Source organism: Vulpes vulpes, chromosome 6 (assembly GCF_048418805.1).
Source record: "Vulpes vulpes isolate BD-2025 chromosome 6, VulVul3, whole genome shotgun sequence".
Classification (NCBI taxonomy): Eukaryota; Metazoa; Chordata; class Mammalia; order Carnivora; family Canidae; genus Vulpes; species Vulpes vulpes.
The window spans coordinates 107333193-107361065 of record NC_132785.1 but is presented as its reverse complement, the minus strand read 5'-3'; the positions used below and the strand labels follow the sequence as shown (position 1 = coordinate 107361065).

At 41.4% G+C, this 27873-nt stretch overlaps 1 protein-coding gene and 1 long non-coding RNA gene across 3 annotated transcripts; one reads left to right on the top strand and one right to left on the bottom strand.

Annotated features, from left to right (window-relative positions):
* Window positions 1-52: 52 nt before the first annotated feature.
* On the top strand, window positions 53-17449 carry LOC140599401 (uncharacterized). The gene is made up of 2 exons (XR_012002233.1): window positions 53-339; window positions 12100-17449. It is a non-coding gene; the product is annotated as an uncharacterized lncRNA (long non-coding RNA).
* Window positions 16626-26604, bottom strand: LOC140599399 (acyl-coenzyme A thioesterase 1-like). Of its 2 annotated transcripts, none has more exons than XM_072761976.1 (3): window positions 26055-26604; window positions 22210-22412; window positions 16626-20632 (listed from the first exon to the last, which is right to left on the bottom strand). In XM_072761976.1, the coding sequence occupies exons 1-3, from the start codon at window positions 26602-26604 to the stop codon at window positions 20033-20035; spliced, it is 1353 nt and encodes a 450-aa protein (XP_072618077.1). In that variant the 3' UTR covers window positions 16626-20032. The 2 variants fall into 2 exon arrangements, with proteins under 2 accessions (XP_072618077.1, XP_072618078.1); XM_072761977.1 differs by lacking the exon at window positions 26055-26604 and adding an exon at window positions 25698-26042.
* Window positions 26605-27873: the final 1269 nt, after the last annotated feature.

Below are 27873 nucleotides of genomic sequence, written 5' to 3'. Positions count from 1 at the left end.
TACTCTAGATTCAAAAACCTCTTTATGCTGATTAAATTAGTACTATGGTATTTGATTAGTTAAGTTCCTATGAACGTTGATTAGTTATGATTCTTAGAATTTTTTGATGTAGAGAATATTTATGTATAGTTGTGTGTGTGTGTGTGTGTGTGTGTGTGTGTTTAAGATTTTATTTATTTGACACAGAGAAAGAGAGAGAGCACAAGCAGAGGGAGCTGCAAAAGTAGAGGAAGAAGCAGGCCCCCCGCTGAGCAATGAGACCAAACTGGGGCTTGATCCCAGGAACCCAAGATTATGACCTGAACTGAAGGCAGATGGCCAACCAACTGAGCCATCCAGGTACCCGTTTAGGGATATTTTCTTCAGTGATTTTTCCAGCATTATTCTGCTGAAAGTGTAAGATCTCCTTTTCTTTTTTCTTTTCTTTTCTTTTCTTTTCTTTTCTTTTCTTTTCTTTTCTTTTCTTTTCTTTGTTTCTCTTTTCTTTTTTAAAGAAAGGAGGTGTTCAGGGATGCCTGGGTGGCTCAGTGGTTGATTGCCTTTGGCTCAGGTCGTTTTCCCAGGGTTCTGGGATGAGTCTGCATCGGCTCCCCATAGGGTGCCTGCTTCTCTCTCTGGTTATGTCTCTGCCTCTCTCTCTCTCTGTCTCTCATGATTAAATAAATAAAATCTTAAAAGAAAGAAAAGAAAAAGAAAAGAAAAGAAAAGAAAAGAAAAGAAAAGAAAAGAAAAGAAAAGAAAAGAAAAGAAAAGAAAAGAAGGTATTCAGAATTTTTTAAAAAGCCAGCTATACATTGGATGTGGGTGTTGGTTACATGGATGTTCTCTTTAGACTTATTCATTAGTGGTAAAATATTTGTTTAATACACTTTTCCGTATATTTCACAATGGAAAATGCATTTTGACGTTTTACATAGGTTGAAAATGAAAAATGCTAATCAAATAGCTGATAAAGACTAATTGAGGGATGCCTGGCTGGCTCAGTCAGAGGATCGTGGGACTCTTGATTTTAGGATTGTGAGTTCAAGCCCCATGTTGGGTGTATTTAATTTAAAAAGTTAAAGAACAAAATGACTGGGGATCCCTGGGGGGCTCAGCAGTTTAGTGCCTGCCATTGGCCCAGGGCATGATCCTGGATCCCGGGATTGAGTCCCGTGACGGGCTCCCTGCATGGAGCCTGCTTCTCCCCCTGCCTGTGTCTCTGCATGTCTCTCTCTCTCTCTGTCTCTCTCATGAATAAATAAATAATAGCTTTAAGAAAAACAAAAAAGCAAAATGACTACTTGACTCTGAGGAAGTGAATAGGTAATCTGAATCCTTGCAGTGCTTTGGAATCTAACATTCACCAAACTAAATTTCTAAGAAGTGGGGAATAGGGCTAATAAGGTTGAAGGAGGGCTTGGCTTTGACAGACTCAGGTTTGGCATTGGGCATTTACTGAGCACAAACTTTTACTGTTGCACTTAAATTTTTTTTTAATTTATTTATTCATGAGAGACACACACAGAGAGAGGCAGAGACACAGGCAGAGGGAGAAGCAGGCTTGCTACAGGGAGCCTGATGTGGGACTCAACCTCAGAACCCTCGGATTGTGACCTGAGCTGAAGGCAGACAATCACTGAACCACCCAGGCTCCCACTATTGCACTTTTCTAAGAGCGTTGTATATTGTATAATGGCAAGGGTCAAGAGAAAACAACATAGCTTGAAATTCTGCCTTGTGGCTGGCATCTTGGTGGGAAACATTTACATTTATCAGTTTCTTACAGGATATGATAAAAGGGACAGATGAACAGCCAGATGATAAGATAACATATGGCGAGGTCTGGGAGAGTTCTGAGCATAGGAGCTTCTGTCCTCATAGAGTTGGGGTATGTGTCACCCTCCTAATGTAGATAAGTTCACCAAACTAGAAGCTCTAAAAATCTTGTACTATTGGGATTTTATGGAAATTTACTCACATAGGGATGATCAATTATTATATCAATTTACAGCCTCTTTTTTCTCTGGAGGATGAGGGATGAGGTGAAAATTCCAAGCATCTAATCATGGCTTGGTCTTTTTGGTGACCAGCCTACATACAGAAGCCCACCCAGAGTCACCTCAATAAAACAACAAATGCTCCTAATGCTTTTATTAAGAATTTGCAAAAGTTTAGGAGCTTGGTGCTGGAGCAGGGCATCAGAGACTAATAATTTCTTCTTGTTCATACCTTCCATCATTAACTCCATCTTGTGAGTTAATGCACATACATATACAGTTGGCCCTTGAACATGGGAGTTAGGGGTGCCAACCCTGGTACAGTAAAAAATTCACATATAACTTTTTTCACATATAATTTTTTACTCCCCAAAAACTTAACTACCATTCACCCTGTTTATAGGAAGTAGTGGAAAGAGAGAAATAAAGAGAGGAAAAAGGAGGGGAGGAAGGTCAAACTACTTACACATTGTTAACAATCAAGGGAAGGGATGTGAAGACATTTTTGAGTTGGCTGTCAACTCCTCCAAAACCATTACTACTATATCAAGGCCAGGGTTTAAACGTGTTTCCAGATCTACTTTTATATGTATTTATTTTTAAGATTTTATGTATTTATTTGAGAGAGAAAGCAGGAGCATGGAGGGAGAGGGAGAAGTAGACTCCTTGCTGAGCAGAGAGCCTGACATGGGGCTTGATCCTAGCACCCTGAGATCACGACCTGAGCTGAAGGTAGATGCTTAAACCACAGAGCCACCCAGGTGCCCCTCTTATATGTTTTTTTAACATCTGGCACCCCGAGACACACACCACCATGCTAATCCCACCCCACACTGCAATCCTGGAATTCCACTGTCAATACATATAAGAGAAAAAAGAGCCACTTCCTTTCCTGTGGCTGGGCCTGTTACCTACTGAAAGCATGGAAGGGCTTTAAGGGAATTCATGATAATGCTTCTGAAGTTATACAACACTATGTATATGAATATGAATACACACAAATGTGCATTCTGTTGGGTAGATGAGAAGGGGCAGAAATCATGGGCAAATTGTTCTGTTCCCAAATAAAATAAAGAACCACAGATATGAGGCCAGGTTAACAAATAACAGCTTACAACAGATAAGCAGTGTAAAAGAGAGAGTAAACTGCATTTGGGGATACTGAATCCCAACTCTACATTTCATATGCGAAGAATTTCTCTGAGACTTGGTTTCCTCAATTGTAAAATAAAGTACACATGCCTCACAGATTGGTGAGGATTAAGTGAGGAGCATACAGTGGTATCAAAGAAAAAGCTGACCCCCCCCCAAAAAAAAGAGCATGGTGCTGGGGTGTTTTTAAAACTATTTTAAAGAAAACTTAATTTTTTAATTAATTAATTTTTGTTATTTTTTCATTAGTTTCAGAGGTAGAATTTAGTGATTCATCAGTTGCATATCATACCCAGTGCCCATTATATCAAGTGCTCTCCTTAATGCCCATCACCCAGTTATCCTGTCCTCCCACCCACCTTCCCCTCCAGCAACCCTCAGATTGTTTCCTAGAGTTTAGCGCCTCTTACGGTTTGCCTCCCTCTCAATTTTCTTTTCTTTTTTTTTTTTTATTTTTTTAAGATTTTATTTATTTATTCATGAGAGACACAGAGAGGGAAAAGCAGAGACACAAGCTGAGGGAGAAGCAGGCTCCATACAAGGAGCCCAACGCGGGACCGATCCCTGGTCCCCAGGATCAGGCCCTGGGCTGAAGGCGGCGCTAAACCACTGAGCCACCGGGGCTGTCCCTCCCTCTCAATTTTCATCTTATTTTTCCTTCCCTTCACCTATGTTCATCTGTTTTGTTTCTTAAATTCCACATATGAGTGAAATATGATATTTGTCTTTCTCTGACTTATTTCGCTTAACATAATAGCTTCTAGTTCCACCCACATCATTGCAAATGGCAAGATTTCATTCTTTTAATGACTAATATTCCACATGGTATGGTTTTTGAATTTCAGAGAAAATGTTAGAAATTGCCTCGTTATTTTTTTATTTTATTTTTTTAAGGTTTTATATATTTACTCATGAAGGACAGAGAGAGAGAAAGAAGCATAGGCACAGGCAGAGAGGGAGAAGCAGGCTCCATGCAGGGAGCCCGATGTGGGACTCGATCCGGGTCTCCAGGATCACGCCCTGGGCTGAAGGTGGCGCTAAACCGCTGAGCCACCAGGGCTGCCCTCGTTATTATTATTATTTTTTAAAGATTTTCTTTCTTTATTCATGGGAGATGCAGAGAGAGAGACAGAGACACCAGCAGAGGGAGAAGCAGGGTCCGTGCAGGGAGCCCGATGTGGGACTGGATCCCAGGACTCCAGGATCACGACCTGAGCGGAAGGCAGATGTTCAACCATTGAGCCACCCAGGTTCCCAACCTGGCAACCAAAATTGCCTTATAAAAAAAGATAATTGAGGAAATAACACCATCACCATAAATCAAGGCTTTTTTTTTTTTTTACTTGAAATATATTAAGCTTTAGGAAAAGTTTAGGAAGCTTATTGTGGAACTATTTTTATCAAGTGATGCAAATATTAAATTATTTATTTTCACATTAATCATTGTTAAGTAATTCATCTAGATAATGTCTTACTTATTGAAACAACTAAATCATAAAGCTCCATATGCCTAAGCAGGAATGTAACTTAAAATTTATTTGAACCAAGTGAATCCTTACTCATCCACAAAGAAGATAGCAAAGAACTAAAATTGTATTTGCTTTTTGAACTTTTAGTAGTTTTACATCTCATTAGTATTCTATTACTCCCTGGGTCGCTGCTTGGCTATTCAGGACATCCAAGATGTGTGCTAAGCCCCCTCTGGTCACCCTCCTTGGATTTGGGTCTAGGCCCCCAGGGAGCAGGATCTCATCCTGGTAGTGTAAGGCTCCCGTAGGAGCGGTGGGAGGCGGGGCCGCGTCCGGAGGCGTCTGGGCGCCGCAGGCCTGTGGGCCTCGTTCGGGGAACGCGCCGGAGGCTAACGCCGCAGGTGGTTGTCCCAGGCCAGGCGGGGTGCGCGGGGCCTCCTGAAATCTGGGCGTGGTGCTCAGCCCGCCTCTGGAACGCAACCCTTGTCTCCCTCCAGCCAGACTGGTAGGACTGGAGTGTATGAGGACAGGCAGAGTTTCTGGAACTCCACCCTCTCCTTGAAGAAGGGCAATCTTTGGAAAATGTAAAGCGTTAGAGATGCAGTGTCTAGGATTGCCTAAGCAGAAATTCCTTAGTAAACAATACTATTCATAGGAGCGACTTCTTCTTATACATCTGTTATACCCCAGACATATATCATTTCATCTTTAAGGGCTGCATTCCTTTTCCTTTATTATGGAGGAGGAAATTGAGCCTCAGAGAACCTTCACTACCTGCATAGGGTGACAGCACTAACAAGTGTCAGAGCCCTGGCTTGGGCTTTGTTGTCCAGGTACCCACGAGTGGCAGCACTGCATGTGTCCTGGCCATCTGAGCCTTAGCTTGGGGCAGATAAGGCTCTCCATCGACTTGGGCCTCACAGTATTAATACATAACAGTAAAATCCTACCGGATATGGAACTCAAATGGGATTGTAGATTAGAAAAATACATTAAAGCCCAAATGTAATATGTAATATCTTAATAACTGCCAGAGACTTGATTTGGGGGTCCAAATCCCCCAGATAATTTGTTCTAGATTTTCACTTCAACTCACTTTAAAACCACTGTTTAAGAAATCTTTACTGGAGGGACGCCTGGATGGCTCAGAAGTTGAGCATCTGTCTTTGGCTCAGGGCCTGATCCTGGGGTTCCACGATCTACTCCCACATCTGGCTCCCTGTGAGGATCCTGCTTCTCCCTCTGCCTGTGTCTGCCCCTCTCTGTCTCTCATGAATAAATAAATGGATTTTTTTTTTTTAAATAAGAAATCTTTACTGGAAAATATCAAATTACAAACGCTTAATGAATCATAAGTCTAAATGTAAGGGCTGAAACTATAAAACTCTTAGAAAAAAAACCGGAATAAATCTTTGGGATCCTGGATTAAGAGTGATTTCTTAAATAGCACCAAAGGCATAAGCAAAAAAAAGAAAAAATAAATTGGGCCACATCAAACTTTAAAACTTTTGTGCAAATGATGCCATCCAGAAAGTGAAAACATAACCCAAAGAATGGGAGAAAATATTTGCAAATCATCTTTCTGATAAGCAGCTGGTATTCAGAACATATAAAAACATTTGCAACTTGATTAAAAGACATACAACCTAACTGAAATGTGAGTGGAGGAGCTAAACAGACCTTTCTCCAAAGAAGATATACAAATGACCAATAAGTACATGAAAAGATGCCCAGCGTCGTTAGCCATCAGGAAAATGGGAGTTAAAAACCATAATGTAATACTACTTCCTACTCACTACATTGTTTGTAATAAAAAAGAGAATGTTGGTGAGGATGTAGAGAAATTGGATTTCTCACTGTTGTTGGGAGTGTAAAATGGTATGACCTCTTTGAAAAATGGTTTGGCAATTCCTCAATATATTAAACACAGAGTAAATATTTGACCTGCAATTCCACTCCTAGGTCTATACCCAAGAGAAGACATATGTCCATGCAAAGACTTGTATAGAGACATTCATAACAGCTTACTTTATAATAGCTCCTGACAGAAAACAACTTAAATAGCCATTAACAGGTGAAGGGATCAATAATATAGATCTCTCCAATAGAATATTATTCAGCCATAAAGAGAAATGAAATATTCATTTCAGGGGCACCTGGCTGGCTCAGTCAGTAGAGCATGTGACTCTTGTACTTGAGGTCATGAGTTCAAGCCCTATATGGGGCCTAGCACTTACTTAAAAGGAAAGAAATGAAGTATTGATGCATATTACAACATGGATGGAGTGTAAAAATATTATGAAAGAAGGGAAACACAGAAGGCCACATAATAAATGATTCCATTTACATGAAATATCCAGAACAGGCAAATCCAGAGACAGAAAGTAAATTAGTGGTAGCTAGGAGCTGGAGGAGGAGGGAATGGAAATTACTGTCAGTGGATATGGGGTTTCTTTGGTGGGTTGATGAAAATTGATGAAAATGTTCTGGATTCAGATAGTATTGATGATTGATAACTACGGATATACTAAAAATCACTGAATAAGATACTTTAAAAGGGTGATCTTTATGATATGTGATGTATATTTTCATAAAGCTGCTGAAATGCAACAAAAATTTTTAAAGAATGGGATAAGATACATAGTACTTTAAAATAATTTTGCACCTTATTTTAATATCGACATTTTTCTCTTATTAAAATATCTATTCATATAACATTTACATAATACATTGTAAATGTATTTTCTATTTTAATGTATTTTTTAAAGATTTATTTTATTTATTCATGAGAGACAGAGAGAGAGAGAGAGAGAGGCAGAGACACAGGAAGAGGGAGAAGCAGGCTCCATGCAGACAGCCTGATGTGGGACTCGATCTTGAGGAGTCCAGGATCACACCCTGGGCCAAAGGCAGGCTCTAAACCGCTCAGCCACCCAGGGATCCCTCTTCTTTTTTTTTTTTTTTTTTTTAATTTTATTTATCTATTCATGAGAGACGGCGGGCGGGGGGGGGGGGGGCGGCGGCGGGGCACAGAGACACAGGCAGAGGGAGAAGCAGGCTCCATGCAGGGAACCCGACTTGGGATTCAATTCCGGGTCTCCAGGATCAGGCCCTGGGCTGAAGGCAGCGCTAAACCGCTGAGCCACCCGGGCTGCCCTATTTTTATGTATTTTAAGTAAATGTTTTACGTATGTATTTTAAGTAAATGTAATACGTTTATTTTTGGAGTGAACCATGTAAGTTAAACTGCTTTGGTATATTTTAAAATACTTACAATTTTGTGATTTAAATGTCTAGTTCTAGGTTCAGTTTGTTTTATACTTTGTTTTAAATGCTATCTTAGCTAAAAAAGATTTCTCACCAAGATATATCAAATCATGGGACAGTCCTGGTGGCTCAGCGATTTAGCGCCGCCTACAGCTCAGGGCGTGATCCTGGAGACCCAGGATTGAGTCCCCACATCAGGCTCCCTGCATGGAGCCTGCTTCTCCCTCTGCCTGTGTCTCTGCCTCTCTCTCTCCTCTCTGTGTATTCTCATGAATAAATAAATAAAACCTTTTTTTAAAAAAAAAGATATATCAAATCAAATTGAAGAAACTCATCAATGGTTGTTCTAAATCATAATATTAATCTTTTCTTCTTGCTCACTAATTATGCAAAGGCTTCAATTAAAATTCTGCTAAGAAACTTCCATGATTTTTGCAATGTTTTTCTTACAAACTAATTAAAATGTGAAGTAGTGGAGGCAAAAATTTGAATTTAAAAGATTTCAGGAAATTTTAAGAGAAAATTGCAGGAGAGAAATGAGAGACAACAAGTAGATATAATTCTTTCTGGAAATTTTATGATGAAGAGGAACAGAGAAACTGGACAGAAATGGAATTAAGAAGCTTGTTTTTGTTTGTTTTGTTTAATTTTTAAAGTAATCTCTACACCCAGCACTGGGGCTTAAACCCATGACCCCAAGACCAGTAGTCACCCACTCCTCCAATTGAGCCAGCCAGGAGCCCCAAGAAGTTTTTGTTTCTTACTTTGTGTTTAAGATGGCAGAAATAACAGCATGTTTTAAGCTGATGGGAATTATATAGAAAAAAGAGAAGAAAATGTTGGAACTATGCCTTTGAATAGACAAGTACAGGAAATAGAAAGCAAGTAGAAGCGTTGACAAGATAGAAGCATGAACTGCTCATCTGTAATGAGAGGAAAGAAGACAGATTATAGGAGTACAAATGCTTTTAGGTGGGTCAATGTGATGATGGGAATTTGTGTAAGTTCATTGCTTGGTGCCACAGAAAATGAAGTCCTTTATTCCTTGGTCATTGAAGATGAAGAGAAGGCAGAGAAACTAAAACAATTCTTCCCCCAGGTTTGGCAGTGAAGGAGCTGAAATGAACCATGCACACTGATTATTAAGGGCCTATTTAAGGTTTATGGATATGAGTTTAAAGTGACACCAACAACAAAAAAGCAAATAGTAAAATGGTAGATATAAACTCAATATGTTAATTCCATTAAACATAAATGGACTAAGTAATCCAGTAAAAAGACAAAGACTGTCAAACTGGCTTTTGAAAAATTAAACTACATGCTACTTATTGGAGGAGACACAGGTTGAATATTAAGATACTGGAAGATTCAAAGTGAAAGGAAAGAAAAATATATACTATATAAATACTAACAAAAATAAAGCTGCTGTGGCTATATTAATTTAAGCAAAGTAAACTAGGGCAAAAAGTATTACTTAGAAGAGTCTTTTCTTTGTAATTAAAGGTATGGTGATGAAAAGTTTGCTTTAATAGGAAGATATTATGTTTCTAAAAACAGTCTGAAAATATAAAATGCAAAATCATCGTAACTGAAAGGAGAAAAAAAATCCCCAATCAAATTGAGAGATTTTTACTTATCTCAGTGACTGAGAATAAAAAGTTTTGTTTTGGGGATCCCTGGGTGGCGCAGTGGTTTGGCGCCTGCCTTTGGCCCAGGGCGCGGTCCTGGAGACCCAGGATCGAATCCCATGTCAGGCTCCCGGTGCATGGAGCCTGCTTCTCCCTCCGCCTGTGTCTCTGCCTCTCTCTCTCTCTGTGACTATCATAAAAAAAAAAAAAAAAAAAAAAAAAAAAAAAAAGTTTTGTTTTGTTTTTTTGGGAGATTTTATTTATTTATTCATGAGAGGCAGAGACAGAGGCAGAGACATAGGCAGAGGGAGAAGCAGGCTGTGAAGAGCCTGATGCAGGACTCAATCCCAGGCCCCCCGGATCGCCACCTGAGCCAAAGGCAAACCGCTCAACCACTGAGCCACCCAGACACCCTGAGAATAAAGAGATTTTTTTTTACTTTATTTATTTTGATTAGGCAATGTTTAAATTTTATTTTTCTTTCAATAAGGTGGTACCATTCCTCAAGGAAGTAATGTAGTTTTGTATATTATTTCACAATGAAAGGAACTACATCTGCCTCTTCACCCTGTAACAGTCCCTGCAATGCTCCTTGATGATGTCCTTGGTCTTGAACCCCAAGATAAGCGGCAGGGTGGGGAAGAGGCAGCTGGGAGGAGCAGGGGCATCACAAGCTGGTGCACTGGGCTTCCCACCAGCAGGATATGCAGCTCACAGAGGTTCTAGAAGGAGAGTGGAGTGTGCGGTGCTTCACTGGGTGAGGGAGTGAGGACTCTGATGGAGCAGAAGGCTCAGGGTGAACCCCAGCATCACAAGTACAGTTGCTGTATTGTGGCTGAGTCTGGGAAGAAGATGCCTGGGACTGCTGGCAGTGCACCTTGCTCAAGCTTGTTCAGTGGGAGAGAACAAAGAGATCTTAAAAATCTATAAGGATATGAGATTTAAAGTGAGATAGTCAGTATAGTCGTTTTTTTTTTTTTTTTTTCTCCAGCCACATTCAAGTGCCCTGATGCAAATACAGAATTTCCAGAGAGCATTTAACGAGGGCTGGAATTCTGCCAAACTAGTATGAAGAAGTGAAGGTTGATGGTATTTGGAAGGAAATGGTTATATTTGACTGGCTAAGAAAGGGCACAGTAAAAAAATTGGAGGGATTAATGGATTATAGGCCCTAGTGGGTGGAAGGATTTAATCAGAGTACTAGAGAGTGAGTTAGAAGACAGGGAATGTGGGAAAGTGGAGGTAATGGTCAGAAAATGGGATGTTTGCATGAATATAAGTTTTCAGATCCTTGGAATACCAAAGAAGGGGATGGCTGGACTATATGGTAAGAGTATGCTTAGTTTTTTTAAGAGATAGCCAAACTGTCTTTGAAAGTGGATGTACCATTTTGCACTCCCACTAATAATGGATGACAGTTACTGTTGCTCTACATCCTTGCCAGTATTTGGTGTGGACAATGTTCTGGGTTTTGGGCATTCTAATAGGTGCGTAGTGATTTCTCATTGTTTTGATTTGTCATCCTCTAATGACAAACAATGCTGAACATCTTTTCACGTGCTTATTTGCCACCTATATATATTATTTGTTGAGATATCTGCTCAAGTCTCTTGTCCATTTTTAAAAAGATTGTTTGTTTGTTTATTTATTTATTTATTTATTTATTTATTTATTTAAGAAAGAGAGGGAGAGAACGAGCATGAGTTGGGGGAGAGGCAGAGGGAGCAGAAGAAGCAGACTCCTGGCTGAGCAGGGAGCCTGACTCAGGCTCCATCCTGGGACTCCAGGATCATGACTGAGCAAAAGGCAGATGATCAACCACTGAACCACCCAGGCATTCCTTTTTTTTTTTTTTTTTTTAAGATTTTATTCATTTATTTGAGAGAGAGAGAGAGAGAGAGAGCAAGAGCATGAAGTTAGGGGAAAGTGAGAGTGAGAAGCAGATTGCCCACTGAGCAAGGAGGGAGCCCAAGGTGGAGCTGGATCGCAGGAGTCTGGGATCATGATCGGAGCCGAAGGCAGACACTTAACTGACTGAGCCAGCCAGGCGTCCCTGGTATTGTGTTCTTAACTTCAAGTTCCACTTGCTCATTTCTGGTATATAAGAAAGTGATTGAATTTTGTATATTAACCTTGTATACTGCAACCTTGCTGTAATTGCATATTAGTTCTAGCTTTTTTGTCAGTTCTTTTGTATTGTCTGCAAAGATGGTCGTGTCATCTGTGAACAAAGACAGTTTGAATTATTGCTTCCCAATCTGAATACCTTTTATTTCCTTTTCTTGTCTTATTGCATTAGGTTGAATTTCCAGTATGATGTTAAAAAGGAGTAGTGAGAGGGAACATCCTTGCTTTGTTCCTGATCTTAGTGAGAAACTAGAAGTTTGATGTTAGCCGTAGGGCTTTTGTAGATATTCTTTATCAATTTGAGCAAGTTCCCCTTTATTCCTACTTTTCGGAGAATTTTTATCATTAATGGGTGTTGGATTTTGTCAGATGCTTTCTTCTGCATCTACTGATCATGTAATTTTCCTTTTTTAGCCTGTTGATATGATGGACTTCATTAATAGATTTTTTAAAAAGATTTTATTTTTTGCCATACAGAGAGAAAGCACACAAGCAGGGGGAGAGGCAGAAGGAGAGGGAGAAGCAACCTCCCCACTGAGCAAGGATCCTGACTTGGGGCTTTATTCCAGGACCTCAAGATCATGACCTGAGTTGAAGGCAGTTGCTCCTGTTGGGGATTTACCCCAAAGATTCAGATGCAACGAAACGTCGGGACACCTGCACCCCGATGTTTCTATCAGCAATGGCCACAATAGCCAAACTGTGGAAGGAGCCTCGGTGTCCATCGAAAGATGAATGGATAAAGAAGATGTGGTTTATGTATACAATGGAATATTACTCAGCGATTAGAAACGACAAATACCCACCATTTGCTTCAACGTGGATGGAACTGGAGGGTATTATGCTGAGTGAAATAAGTCAATCGGAGAAGGACAAGCAGTGTATGTTCTCATTCATTTGGGGAATATAAATAATAGTGAAAGGGAATATAAAGGAAGGGAGAAGAAATGTTGGGAAATATCAGGAAGGGAGACAGAACATAAAGACTCCTAACTCGGGGAAACGAACTAGGGGTGGTGGAAGGGGGGAGGAGGGCGGGTGTTGGAGGGGAATGGGTGACGGGCACTGAGGTGGACACTTGACGGGATGAGCACTGGGTGTTTTTCTGTATGTTGGTAAATTGAACACCAATAAAAATTAATTAAAAAAAAATGAAATAAAAAAAAAAAAAAGAAGGCAGTTGCTCAACTGACTGAGCCACCCACGCCCCCCAATTAATAGATTTTTTGAATGTTGAACCAGCTTTGCTTAGCTAAGATAAATCCCATTTGGTTGTGTTGTATAATTCGTTTTATTTTTGTTAAGTCCTATATTAATTTTTTAAGTTTTTTCATTTATTTTATTCATTTAAGTAGTCTCTATACCCAACGTAGGGCTCAAACTGGTAACCTCGAGATCAAGAGTCTCACATTCTTCCAACTGAGCCAGACAGGCACCCCTTCTTTCTTTGTCATCTACTTTGGAGAAAAAGAAGCATCTTTCAAATGAAAATTACATGTGCCCTTGCAACTCTGGCTCTCTTTCACCTGCTCTGTCCAGGTGACCCTGAAGGACACTATCTTTATTTGTAAGAAGCTGTAACTACATTTATACTTTATTTATGCTTCAGTTAGATTTTATTGTAATTAATAATTCAATTTCCAGGAAAGAAACTTAACTCTCCAATCAGATATTCCAGAAATATTTCTACCGTAGTAGGGAAAAAGAGAGGTCTCTCACCTTGCTCTGACCATTTGAGACTGTACTAATTCATACTCAACTGACTCGCTGATTCTCCTTCATAAATCTGAATAGATTACATCACTAATGCCTGCATTTTCTTTGTTTCACTTTACATGGGCTCTGTGAAAAAGATAGGGCTTTTTCTTTATATGGGCTCTGTGAAATGATAGCTTCTTTTTATTTCCTGGTTGACCTATTCATTGTTTAGTAGCATGTTATTCAACTTCTATATATTTGTGATCTTTCCACATATTTTCTTGTGGTTGACTTCTAATTTCCGCAGCATTGCAGTCAGAAAAGATGCATGGTATGACTTCAATCTTGGATTTGTTGAGACTTGTTTTGTGAGCTAATATGTGATCTAGAGAATGTTCTGTGTGTACTTGAATAGAATGTGTATTCTGCTATTTTAGGATGAAATGTTCTGATTATATCTGTGAAATTCCATCTGCTCCAGTGTGTCATTCAAAGCCATTTTTTCTTTGCTGATTTTTTGCTTAGGTGATCTATCAATGTAAGTGGGGTGTTAAAGCCCCCTACAATTAGTGTATTATTATCAATTAGTTCATGTTTGTTATTAACTGTTTTATGTATTTGAGCGTTCCCATGTTGGGTCATAAATATTTATAATTGTTATATCTTCTTGTTGGACCTTTTTATTATTATATAGAGTCCTTCTTTGTCCCTTGTTTTTAAGATTTTTTAAATTTATTTATTCATAAGATACACACAGAGAGAGAGAAGCAGAAACATAGGCAGAGGGAGAAGCAGGCTCCATGCAGGGAGCCCAATATGGGACTTGATCCCAGGACTCCAGGATCACACCCTGGGCCGAAGGCAGACACTTAACCGCTGAGCCACTCAGGCATCCCCCATCTTTTTTTAAAGTCAATTTTATGCAATAAAAGTATTGCTATTCTGGCTTTCTTTTGACATCCATTTACATGATGGATGTTTCTCTATCTCTCTTTCAATCTGCAGGTGTCTTTATGTCTAAAATGAGTCTTTTGTAGGTAGCATATATGTAGATCTTGGGTTTTATTTATTTCGTCACCTTATGTCTTTCGATTGGAACATTTGGTCCATTTATATTCAACGTAATTATTTGTTTTCAATGCAATTATTGATAAGTATGCATTTATTGTCATTTTATTGTTTGTTTGGGGTTGTTTCTGAAGATTTTTTTCTGCACTTTTCTTTATTGATATATTTGGATTTCTTTCTCTTTATTTTTTGCATGTATATTAGTGGGTTTTGATATATGGTTACCACTAGGTATGTATATAACATCTTCTGCATATAGCAGTCTATATTAAGTTGATAACTGTTTAAGTTTTCCCTCTCCTTCCCACATTTTAGCTATATATTTTATATCCTTTTATTTTGTGAATTCCTTGACTGACTTTTCACAGAAATATTCATTTTTTACTGCTTTTGTGTTTCCTACCTTTATGCTGTCATTTTTGATCTCCATATTAAATATTAGAGTTCCTTTAATATTTCTTTCAGGGCTGGTTTAGCGGTCATGAACGCCTTTACTTTTTGTTTGTTTGGGAAACTCTTTAATCTCTCCTTCTATTCTGAATAATAGCCTTGCTGGATAGAGTATTCTTGGCTCCAAATTTTTCCCATTCAGCACTTGGAATACATCATGCCACTCTCTTCTGACTTGTAAAGCTTCTGTTGAAAATTTTCCTCCTAACCTTATGGGTTTTCCCTTGTAAATTTCCATCTTCTTTTGCCTTGCTGCTTTTAAATTTTTTTATCACTATATTTTGCCAATTTAATTACAATATATCTTTGTGTGGGTCTGCTTTTGTTAATTTTGTTGGGAGCTGAGATCAAGAATTGGACACTTAGGGGAATCCCTGGGTGGCGCAGCGGTTTGGCGCCTGCCTTTGGCCCAGGGCGCGATCCTGGAGACCCGGGATCGAATCCCACGTCAGGCTCCCGGTGCATGGAGCCTGCTTCTCCCTCTGCCTGTGTCTCTGCCTCTCTCTCTTTCTCTCTCTGTGTGACTATCAAAAAAAAAAATTAAAAAAAAAAAGAATTGGACACTTAACCGACTGAGCCACCCTGGCACCCCTAAACCAGAATCTTCTTTTTTTTTTTTTTTTTTTTTTTTTTTAAGATTTTACTTATTTATTCATGAGAGGCACAGCGAGACAGAGGCAGAGACACAGGCAAGAGAGAAACAGGCTCCATGAAGGGAGCCAGATGCAGGACTCGATCCCAGGACTCTGGGGTCACACTCTGAACCGAAGGCAGACGGCTCAGCTGCTGAGCCACCCATGCATCCCACTAGAATCTTCTTTTAAATTGTATGGAACCTATTCATTATCCCTAAAGGAGAAACATATTCTCAGCCTTATTCTTTCTTGAGTTAATAAGAAAGTCTTCTACATCCCAAGGAAATGGTTTGTAATCTACACAGAAATGAATTTACAAAGATAATAATCATAATCACAACACTAATCATTACAGCTAACTTGTTTTTAAAACCTAAATGTCCAGGGGTACCTGGGTGGCTCAGTGGTTGAGTGTCTGCCTTTGGCTCAGGTCGTGATCCTGGGGTCCTGGGATTGTGTCCCACATCAGGCTCCCTGCAGGGAGCCTGCTTCCCCCTCTGCCTATGTCTCTGTCTCTCTTTCTCATGAATAAATAAATAAAATCTTTAAAATAAATAAATAAATACATACATACATAAATCCTAGATGCCCCAAAATAGAAAACCACTTAAGTAATTATAGTTTATGGGGACACCTGGGTGGCTCAGTAGTTGAGCGTCTACCTTTGGCTCAGGGTGTGAACCTGGAGTCCCAGGATCGAGTCCCTCATCAGGCTCTCTGCATGGAGCCTGTTTCTCCCTCTTCCTGTGTCTCTGCCCCTCTCTCTCTGTGTCTCTCATGAATAAATAAATTCTTTTTTTAAAAAAGTATAGGGCAGCCCAGGTGGCTCAGCGGTTTAGCACCACCTTCAGCTCAGGGCGCGATCCTGGAGACCCTGGATCGAGTCCCACGTCGGGCTCCCTGCGTGGAGCCTATTTCTCCCTCTGCCTGTGTCTCTGTCTCTGTGTCTCTCATGAGTAAATAAATAAAATCTTAAATAAATAAATAAATAAATAAATAAAGTAATTATAGATTATGAAATATTGTTAACATTTAGAGGTTTGGTATCATGCTCAGTGTAAGATGTTAGGTCCGAGAAAAGCAGGATAAAAATCTATATATATGGTTAAAATATGAATACACATATGTATATACAAAAAGACTGGAAGGAAATGAAGTATACCAAAATTTTAATTGTGCTTTCTTTTTTAAATACTTAGATAAACCTTTTATTTTTAAATTTTTCAATTTACAGAAAAGTTGCAAAATAACAGATTTTCTGTATATCCAGCACATACTTTCTCCTTTTGTTAGTATCTTACATTACTATGGCACATTTGTCACAACTAATGAACCAATATTGTATATTAGTATTAAGTAAACTCCATACTCTGTCCAGATTTCTGTAGTTTTTCCTTAATGCCCTTTTTCTGTTCAAGTATCCCATCTAAGATACCATATTACATTTAGTCATGTCTCCTTAAGGCTCTTCTTGGCTGTGATGGTTTCTCAGACATTTTGTTTTTGATGGCCTTGACAGTTGTATTGTAGTCAGGTATTTTGCAGAACATCCCTTAATTTGGACATGCTTAATGCTTTTCTCATGATCAGCCTAGAGTTATAGTTTCTGGGGAGGAAGACTGCAGAGGTGAAGTGCCATTTTCAGCATGTCAGTCATATCAAGGTTATATGGAATCAACACAATTTATTGCTGATGTTTACTTGGCTAAGGTAGTGTTTGTTACCCTTCTCCATTCCAGAGTTACTCCCTGTCCCCCTTTCCATAACATACACTTTGGTAATGAGTAATTAAGTATAGCTGCCTGCCTTTTGACTACTTTATAGTTTTCAGTATTTCCTAAGTTTCTACAATAAACATATATTATCTTTAAAGAAAAAAAGCCATAAACCAATTTTAAATCCTATTTCTTTCTTTTTTTAAAAAGATTTTATTTATTTATTCACGAGAGACACGCACAGAGAGAGAGCGAGAGAGGCAGAGACACAGGCAGAGGGAGAAGCAGGCTCCATGCAGGGAGCCCGACGTGGGACTCAACCCCGGGACCCCAGGATCATGCCCTGGACCGAAAGTGGTGCTAAACCCGCTGAGCCACTCAGGGGTCCTCTCCTCATATTTCAAGTCCTATCTGAAATGCCACTTCTTGTAAGTCCTCCCCACCTCTCCACCAAGTTAGATGTGGTTTGTCCCATCCTTATATAATAATGACCCTTTGACACTTTTATTCTGTTTTACCTCTACACTAGAATGTTATTTCCCCCACTTGTTTATACAGCCATCTTACTTCAGAAGGGATTAAAGGAGGGGCTCCTCTCCCCCTTGGGTCCAATGCAAGGGCCCAGTCTACAAGGGACATGGTCATCCACGCTCTTAACATCTTTTTGTTTCTGTCCTGAGGCTCTCTCAGAGAAACCTGCTCCAGACTCTTTGGGGACACTCGGTATTCCAGCATGATAAACAGTGAAGAAATTACTTTGGAGAGTATAGTTAAACCAGTCTGTTTTTTCTTGCCCATGTGCCAAGGAAAACATGCAGAAAGCACAATCAGTAGTACAAAGAGAGAAAGCCACCTGCCCGCCATTACATTCTTGGCCACGGGCAGAGGAGGCATCCCTGAGCTGGCTGAAGTGAGTGGAGACTATAAAGTATAAGCACTACATTTTCTTCGTGTAAAAAACAATCTTCAACTCTTTCATACCTTTTTGTTTCTTTTGGCTCTCAATTTTCTTCTGTTTTAGTTCTGGCTTGGTAGAGCCAGAGACCACAAGCCTCTAGTTAGCACGCTTACTAACAGCTTTTTTTTTTCACGATGACATTTGATTTATTTAGGTGCTGTCTGAATCTGAATTTTCAGTAATGTAGCAATTTAGAAAATTCAATGATAAAACAGAAGAGGAAGGGAAATATAAATTATAGAAATCATAATCCATATTAAGAAAAAAAGATCAAGTTGCCATGTTTACATCTTAATAATCTTCCTGTTCTTTTTCTGTAATTGTAAATATGTTTCCAAATATTATTTGTAAATATTATCTTGAATACCTCTCCACTCCGGAAGTTTAGTCTTATGGCCCATGGATGTAACCATCAATTTCTAAGTCTTTCTGGTTAATTATGAGAAACAACCTTGCTAGTTTATAATGCCCAATATGCATATATCTGAATTTTCATTACTAGGGTGGAGAGTTTTAGATTGATATTGGGGTCATCTTTCTTTAACTAAAGAACTGTTAATAGCAATCATTGGCTCTCACAGACTGTATTTGCTTTAAAATGTTGTGAACAAGAGCTTGTGCTTGCACATATTCTTTCACCTGCCTCCCATAGTTGTGAAGATTAAATGAGTGACATACAGTTGGTGCCCTGGAAGCATATTTCCTTCCCCAGCTGCTTTTCTCCTTCCTGGACTGAAACCATTGTCACTCCCATGTGTTGCTGTGGCATAAGGTTTATGTAAAATAAAAGCTGCCTCTTCCCACCACTTACTTGTTTTGTAAAATCAATATTTTTTAACTGACATTTATGCAACAAAATGCCTTTTTTTCAATGGTATGTATATGCATGTGAAAGCATAGTATGTGAAAGGACACACATGAAGATCCTCACAAAGGTTATTTTGTGGAGTATGACAGCCCAGTGATCAATGGGCCACTTTGGCTAGAAGATTATTTTGAGCTGAAGGCAATCAAGGCCCTACGGGCTCAAGAGAAACTCTCGTTCCCCAACTATGGAAGAATCTAAACTGAGGGTCTTTACCAGGATGAGGGTTATCAACAGAGATCAATTTGATCTGAGTGACCCATCGGTATGGCAGGGAAAATTATCTAATCACCAAACACCTGATCTTTTTATTGCTCTGTGAATTGCATTCCTTCCCTTCCAAGTCCTAGACCTCTAACCTTTCCTCCTTAACTCAGAATGATGTACAGACCTCATTTTGTCTGACTAACTTTGGAATTTCCATGTCTGTGTGGATTTTCTGTGCATATGCTATCGGATTTGATTTTCTCTGTTCATCTATCTCTTGTCAATGTGATTCTTAGTCCAGCTAGAAGGACACATGACAGAACAGGAATTTTGCTCCCTGACAGTGGTGACAGCAGGGAGAGCACTGGAAGTAGGTGGCAGCTTCACCTGTAATGTTCCAATATTTAACCCTTAAAAAGCTGCTTATTCTTAGGCTCTCTTTTCATTCCTGACATAATTTGTATGGAGACGATTTTTAATGGTAATGGCATTTAAAGAGAAAGGAATAGGGGATCCCTGGGTGGCTCAGTGGTTTAGCGCCTGCCTTTGGCCCAGGGAGCGATCCTGGAGTCCCGGGGTCGAGTCCCGCATCAGGCTCCTGGCATGGAGCCTGCTTCTCCCTCCTCCTGTGTCTCTGCCTCTCTCTCTCTCTCTCATAAATAATAAGTAAATAAATATTAAAAAAAATAATAAAGAGAAAGGAATAAAAACCCAAAAAGTGTTATCATGACACAATGGATGAACTGTTTTTAACTGCTGCTGCTTAGTATACATTAGTCTCATCCTCCTAACCTGCAGATAATGGGTTATCTTTTCAGGAGAGTCCCCCTAACTTTTCCCCACCCAAGTGTTTGTGGAAGAAAGTCTGGAGCTGCTTCCAAGCATCCACCTGGGCCATGGCATGAGCCCTGGGCTCCCCTCCCCAGATGACAGGACCACCCACCAAGGTGTGTAGGGAAGCCTGGCACATGGGGAAGTAAGGAGGCTCAATGTAGTGCCCTGCCATAGGGTAACAGATGATCTGGGGCTGCTCCCTACCATGGGCCTGTAAGCGCTTAGAGGCCTCATTAGCATAGAATTCACTCTTCCAGTTGTGGTCATCCAGACCTACAAGGAACAGAAAGGCACTCTCAGCCCTTTCCACGGGAATGAAACTCTTCTGGTCAGCTCCTTCCAAAGGGCTATTCAGGACATCCAAAATGTCTGCCAAGCCATCTTTGGTCACCCTCATTCGATTTAGGTCTAGGCCCAGAGGGGGCAGGATCTCATCCTTGTAGTGTAAGGTTCCCCCAACATTGGCCACGGAGCCATTGATTATGACGGAGGCAGTGATGCCCTTCAGGAATGAGGCCATGGAGAGGCAGAGCTCACCTCCTTTGGAAGTGCCAAGCAGCCCGACTCCCGGACCCTTTACCTGAGAAAAGGACAGAGGAGGAAGGAGAATGAGACCATGAACAGTGCAATTGATGAACAGTGCCCAGAATTGGAAAGTAGGTAGAAATAAGCCTGAATCTGGGCTCTACTATTTGCCAACTTTTGCAACCTTAGAGTATTGACTTATTCTTCCCCTCTTATCTTCCTTTCTGCAATTGCTCCATCATCATTCTTGGTGATTTCAACAACCATGTAGAGGATATATTAGATACTTTGGCTTCTCAGCATCCATGTTTCTCATCCATCCTGCCTCATTTCACTTAAGTTTGCTTTCCACTTCTCCAGAAGACCATATCACATCTCTCCTACAACCTCAAACCTTTTAACCTTTAACCCTGTTCCCTTTCACTGTCAGCTCTTCATACCAGCTGGAGAAAATAAAGCTTTCCAGTAGGAACTCCTCCTCTTTTCCCCCTGCAGGATCTACTTAGTTCCACAGGAGCTCAAGTTCTCTGCCTTCTCTTGGGTTTCCAAACTCCCTCTGTGCTTATTAGAGGCCCCCCTGATGCTTGCACTTGGTATCTCCTCCACTCTCATTCTCCAGGACTTGCCGCTGCAATCATATCAGCTCTCTCCTTCTTCGTCACTTTCTTCTGTACTGGCCCATTCCCATGGGCATACTTACTGCTCTATTTTCACAACAAACCCTCGCCCTTACATCCACTCTGCCCTAGTTTTCTACTCTCATTTACAGCAAATTTGTGGGGACCAGTTATCTAAGTTGTTCTTTTTGTCTTCCCTTCTTTACCCAAATCCTCTCAGGGTAGTTTGGGTCTGTGCTATTCCGCAAGGACTGCTCTTGCCAACATTACCAACATCTCCTATTACAAATGGCCATCTGATTCACCTCTCAACAGCAGTCTTCTTTTCCTTATGGGCTTCTTCTACAATAGCACCCTTGATTGGTTTCAACCATTTATTCCTTCTAGAGGAAAAGCACTAGAAATTAAATGATATATTATTATCATCTCAACTTTTCAGAGGAGGAAAAAGCAAGTTCATGGGGCTAGTTTGCAATTTGTGAATCAAAACTTACATTTAACTCTTGTCTATCCACATTCATGCTGGTGCCACTGCACCATATCACCTTTTCTAAGAGTTCCAAAGCCTCCTGTCCACTGAGCTCTGAACTGTAAAATAAGCAAGGCTTATCTCCTGATCCTTGGATACCCTGAGCCCTATAACCCTCAAAACACTTCTGATTACTCCAGTTCTTTGGTTGCCCAGTTCTTTTAACCTACTGCCTTCTGGAGATAGTGATTCCTTTCCCCTTTCCCTCTACTTCCTATATCCTGTTTCAAACATGTCTGGGCCTATTATGATATACTATAAAATACTGGGATTTAAAATTCCAAACCAACTAAGAACATCTTTACTAGAAGGAAATATGAGAACATAAAATTGCATAGAAACTGTCTATGAGAAGTGACTCTAAATGGTAGTAGCTTGCGTTAGGGACTGGGAGGGGCTGTAGTGAATTTATCACATTCTGTGAAAATTAAGAGCAGTTATGAGGACATCTGACATGTAGATCATAAAACCTAAAGAAGTTCCAACCTGAGGGTGATCCAGAAGGTAGTTCACAGCTTCTTCAAAGTACTCCAGGTGGAGGATCTCCAGGCCCTTGGGGAGATCTTCATAGTTATGGTAAGCCAGAGCCATCACAGCAAAACCCTTGCCAGCCAACAGACTAGCTCGATATTCCAGAAGGCCACTTCCAACTCCATAAATGTCCACAATCCCTGGAAAGGGCCCAGGTTCTTTGGAAGAAACAAAACACAAAAATGAACTATTCCTGAAACTCTCTGCAGTGTAGTCAAAAGCCATGTGTGGTCTACGTGTTGATGTCAGAGTTTAATATTGACAATCAGAAATGCTAGACAACCTCTGGTCTTCAAAGATCCAGTGGCATAGGCTCAATCCACATTTCCCCTATACCCAGCACCTCAAAGCCTCACAGATTTTTTACAGAAAGCATGCCTTACTTTTGTAATTAAAAATAACTTATAATGAAAAAGCAAAATCATTACCCTCTCCCCACCTCCAAAGCTGACACTACCAAATGCTAGAGAGCATGTAGAGCAAGTGGAGTCCTCATAAATTGCTGGTGGAAATGCAAAATGATACAGCCACTTTGGAAAACAGTTGGGCAATTTCTTATAAACACTTACCATATGATTTAGCAATCCCATTCCTTGGTATTCACCCAAGAGAAGTGAAAATTTGTATTCACACAAAAGTGCATATGCAAGAGTTTGTAGTAACTTTATTCATAATCTCCAAAGATTTGAAACCCAGCCTGAAACTCAATCCTTCAACTGTTGAGCCAATAAAACTGCTTTTGTTTTGTTTTAAAGACTTTATTTGAGAGAGCAAGTGAGTGAGCAGGGGTGGGGGTAGGGGCAGAGGGAGAGGGAGAAGCAGAGACTCCCGGCTGGGCAGGGAGCCTGTTGTGGGGCTCAATCCCAGACCCCAGGACCCTGGGATCATGACCTGAGCCAAAGACAGATGCCCAATCAACTGAGCCACCCAGGCGCCCCCCACATTTTTGACCACTTTAAAAAATATATTTTTTACTTATTTGAGAGAGAGAGAGTACAAGCGAGGGGCAAAGGGCCGGGGAGAGGGAGAATGAATGAATAAAACTGAAGTACACCCGCAGAACGGAGGGAGTAGTACTAAGAAATAAGAAAGAACTATTGGATATATGGAGCATAAATGAATCTCAAATGCATTAACCTAGACTCAAAAAGCTGCATACTCTTATGATTCCATTTACTGGACATTTTCACCATTTATGTAAAAAGCTTGTATTTAGGGGCACCTGGGTGGCTCAAGTGGTTAAGCATCTGATTTCAATTCAGGTCATAATCTCAGGGTCCTGGAATCGAGCCCCACATTGGGCTCCACGCTTAGTGTGCAGTCTGCTTGTCCCTCCCTCTCTCTCTGCTCCTTCCCCGCTTATGGCCTCCTCTGTCTCTCATAAATAAATAAATAAATAAATAAATAAATAAATAAATAAATAAATAAATAAAATCTTTTTTAAAAGCTTGTATTTAGGGATCCCTGGGTGGCGTAGCGGTTTGGCGCCTGCCTTTGGCCCAGGGCGCGATCCTGGAGACCCGGGATCGAATCCCACGTCGGGCTTCCGGTGCATGGAGCCTGCTTCTCCCTCTGCCTGTGTCTCTGCCTCTCTCTCTCTCTGTGACTATCATAAATAAATAAAAATTTAAAAAAAAAGCTTGTATTTAACATGCAAAACCTTAAAAATAATAAAGCAAACACTTTATGCCCAGCATCTTAAGAAATATTACAGTACTATCGAAGCCCTCTGAGTACCTGTGCCCTTCACTCTTTTTCCACTATCCTGTATTTTATTTCTCTCTTGATTTTCTTTATAGTATTATCACTTATATGTGTAACTTAAACAGTATTTTATTTTGCCTATTTTTGGAGTTTTATCTAAACGCAATGATACTGGGACACCTGGGTGGCTCAGGGGTTGAGCATCTGCCTTTGGCTCAGGGCGTGATCCCAGATTCCTAGGATCTGGATGCAGCTTGCTTCTCCTCCCTCTGCCTGTGTCTCTGCCTCTTTCTATGACACTCATGAATAAATAAATTTAAAAAACCTTTTAAACAAACAAATAAATGTAATGATACTGAATGTGTTCTTCTGGGACTTGATTGTTCCACTCAGTATTCTTTTTGAGATTAGTCCATTTTGATCCTCATAGCTGCAGGTCCATCACTTCTGCTGCTGTAAACATACCTCAGTATATTCATCAGTTCTCTTGTTGATGGACTTTTGGGCTGTTTCCTTTTTTTTTTTTTTTTTTTAATTTTTATTTATTTATGATAGTCACAGAGAGAAAGAGAGGCAGAGACATAGGCAGAGGGAGAAGCAGGCTCCATGCACCGGGAGCCTGATGTGGGATTCGATCCTGGGTCTCCAGGATCGCGCCCTGGGCCAAAGGCAGGCACCAAACCGCTGCGCCACCCAGGGATCCCTTTTGGGCTGTTTCCAATTGTTTTGCTCTTACAAACAATGCCTCTTAGTACACATATACAGGAGTAGAATGATACAAATTTCTTTTTTTTTTTAAAGATGTAATTATTTATTTATTCGGTCATGAGAGACACACAGAGAGAGAGGCAGAGACACAGGCAGAGGGAGAAGCAGGCTCCATGCAGGGAGCCCAACGTGGGACTCGATCCCAGGTCTCCAGGATCACACCGCGGGCCAAAGGCAGATGCTCAACTGCTGAGCCACCCAGGCTGCCCATGATACAAATTTCTAAGTTAAAAATTATTTCCTGGGCTATATGAATAACTATTCCTTTCAGCATCGTATGTGGATTCCTTTGACTCCATGTACTTGTCAACAATTGATAAAGTCAGACTTTTAAATTTTGGCAAATTTTGAGAGTGTGAAATGTATTGTGTAGCTTTATTTTGCATAAAAAAGATAATATCTTTTTTTAAGATAATATCTTTTTATGTGTTCATTGGCCAACTGCTTTTCATGTTGCTAAAATTATCCAATATTTTTGCTTTTCAAGTTCATAGCAAGAGGACTTTCTCCGTGCTAATTTTCTTAAACCTTAGCATACTGTGAGAAAAGCAAAGTTGCTATACTGAGGATGATTTTAAAGAAACATTAAAGAGATGCCTAGCTGTCTCAATCTGTAGAGCAAGGGACTCTTGATCTGGGGGTTGTGAGTTTGAGTTCCACTTTGGGTATAAAGATTACGTAAAAACAAATTTTTAAAGAAATAATCGTTAGGGCACCTGGGTAGCTCAGTTGGTTGAGTGTCTGCCTTCGGCTCAGGTTGTGATCCTAGAGTCCTGTGACAGATCCGGGGTTGGGCTCCCACCTGTGAGGAGTCTGTTTCTGCCTCTCCCCCTCCCCGTTCTTATGCTCTCACTTCCTCTCTTTTGAATGAATGAATGAATGCATGAATGAATGAGTAAATAAATAAATTCTTTAAAAAAATAATCATTAAAGACTTGGAACTACCTATAAATGTTTTTGTTTTCACTTACAACTGTCTTTTCCGGGATCCCTGGGTGGCTCAGTGGTTGAGTGCCTGCCTTCGGCCCAGGGCGTGATCCTGGAGTCCCGGGATCGAGTCCCACGTTGGGCTCCCCGCATGGAGCCTGCTTCTCTCTGTGTGTCTCTCATGAATAAATAAATAAGACAAAACTGTCTTTTCCGTTTCCTTACTGTGTCTTCTAACTAACCTTCAGTTTTGGAACGGCAGAGCCACGTCCCCACCAGGGCCCATTCTGAGGCCCCCACGGAATGTCTCTGCAATGTCAGGAGCTACCTCCTTACTGTGGGGAGAAGTGCAGGAGAAAAGAGAAAGGCAGACAGGGCAGCCCGGGACCCCGGGCGCTCACCTGGGGGCAGGAAGAGCGAGCCGCGCACCCGGCCCGCGCGCACCGGCACCCGCCGCACCCCGGGCCGCAGGAAGTGGCGCTCGTGCAGCGCCCGGCCCAGGAGCCGCCCGGCGTCGGGCTCGTGGCCGTCCAGCACCTCCAGCTCCACGGCGAAGGGCGTCTGCACGTCCCGCTTCACCAGCCGCACCAAGGGCGTCTCGGGCTCCAGGGCCCAGAGCAGCCCCATGGGCTCGAGCCCCACGAAGCTGCCGCCCAGCGCGGGCGCGCGCGCCAGGTCCAGGAGGCCGCGGTCGTCCGCCCGGTAGCGCGCGTGGGCCCGGAAGAGCGCGCCCCTCTCGTCGCGCAGGGACGCGCGCAGCGTGACGGGCTGTCCCGGGCCCAGGCCGCGCACGGAGATGCGCACGGGCTCGTCCCAGGCGCAGCGGCCCGCGGGCGCCAGGCTCACCGTCGCCGAGCCTCGGGCCCCTGCCCACAGCTTTGGAGTCCTCGGCAGGGAGCCCCGTCGGCGGAGTCCCGAGGCTCGCAGAATAGCGCCGGCGGAGGCCACCATTTTGCCTCTTGGTTTCAGTCCCGAGTCAGCTGAACTGGGCAGTGGAGAAAGTCAGAAACTGCTCAGCGATCCTCTAGTGGCAGGCTCCGTCACCTGCAGGCTGCGCGCCCAGTGGGGCCGAGTAGCCTGCCAAATTGGGCTTGGAGGGCTCCTGTCCCACCAGGTCAGAGGCGTACCTTTAAAAGCAAGAGCGAAAATGATACACATGAACTTGCATTACGTACTGAAAAAGCTGCAGTTTACTGGGGGGTGGGGGGTGGGGTGGGGGTGGTGGTGACTCTCCTAGTTCTGCTTCTCAGAAGCTTGTTGGCCGCACGAGGGCGGGCGCTGAAGTTTCTGGCAGCTAGAAAAGCCTCCAGTCGCCAAATTCTTTTTTTTTTTTTCAAATTTTTATTTATTTATGATAGTCAGAGAGAGAGAGAGAGAGGCAGAGACACAGGCAGAGGGAGAAGCAGGCTCCATGCACCGGGAGCCCGACGTGGGACTCATCCCGGGTCTCCAGGATCGCGCCCTGGGCCAAAGGCAAGCGCCAAACCGCTGCGCCACCCAGGGATCCCCCAGTCGCCAAATTCTTAATGGCTAAGAGGAGTGCAGGATTGGAATGGACTTTCATCAATTTGTTGAGTAATTCACCCTCGTTAATAATCATAAGACGTTTCGTTAAAAGTGTGCATCATAGTGTTCTGCTTGTGTATTACCTGTGTAGAGGCTTATCTTCCACACCATCCCCACATTAAGGGGGCCTGGAGTTTTACTAGCTCTGTGACCACAGCTTCTTCCTTACGGGTGTAAAAATACCCAAATGACATCATAGTTATGATACTGCATTGTCATATTGCTGTATTTAGGCAAATGTCCTCTTCCTCTCATCTGGGAAGGCTCACCTTTTCCCCACTTTCTCATAAGCTATGGGTTCCACCCAGTGGTGGATTTTTCAGGCTCTTTCTGAAGCCTTGTATTTGATTTTACATTCATGATTTTTTTCATAATCTTTTTATTAAAGAAACCTGCAAATTGTGTAAGCTTGATTCAAGCCCATTAAACCTGTTTGCCACTGCTCCCGGTAAGACCACCCTCAAGGACTTTCCCAACCAAGAGTTTTTACCTAGTTTCACATGTTCTCATTTCCTGCTGGTTATTTATCATGCAATTCCCTATAGCTATAATTAGTTTTGCACTGGTTCTGTAGGATATTTCAGTGTATTTTGTGCATAGAAACTAAAGAAGGTAAATAGCTAGTTCTTTATCCTTAAAAGAACCTTAATGAGG

What these genes read in the sequence shown, in the direction of transcription:
- LOC140599399 (XM_072761976.1), bottom strand. Translation starts at nt 26,604, where the DNA reads ATGGTGGCCTCCGCCGGCGCTATTCTGCGAGCCTCGGGACTCCGCCGA. An exon ending in CTCGCTCTTCCTGCCCCCAG is followed by an intron (nt 22,413 to 26,054) that starts GTGAGCGCCCGG and finishes TTTCTTCCAAAG; the next exon opens with AACCTGGGCCCTTTCCAGGG. An exon ending in ACCTTCTGGATCACCCTCAG is followed by an intron (nt 20,633 to 22,209) that starts GTTGGAACTTCT and finishes TCCTTTTCTCAG; the next exon opens with GTAAAGGGTCCGGGAGTCGG.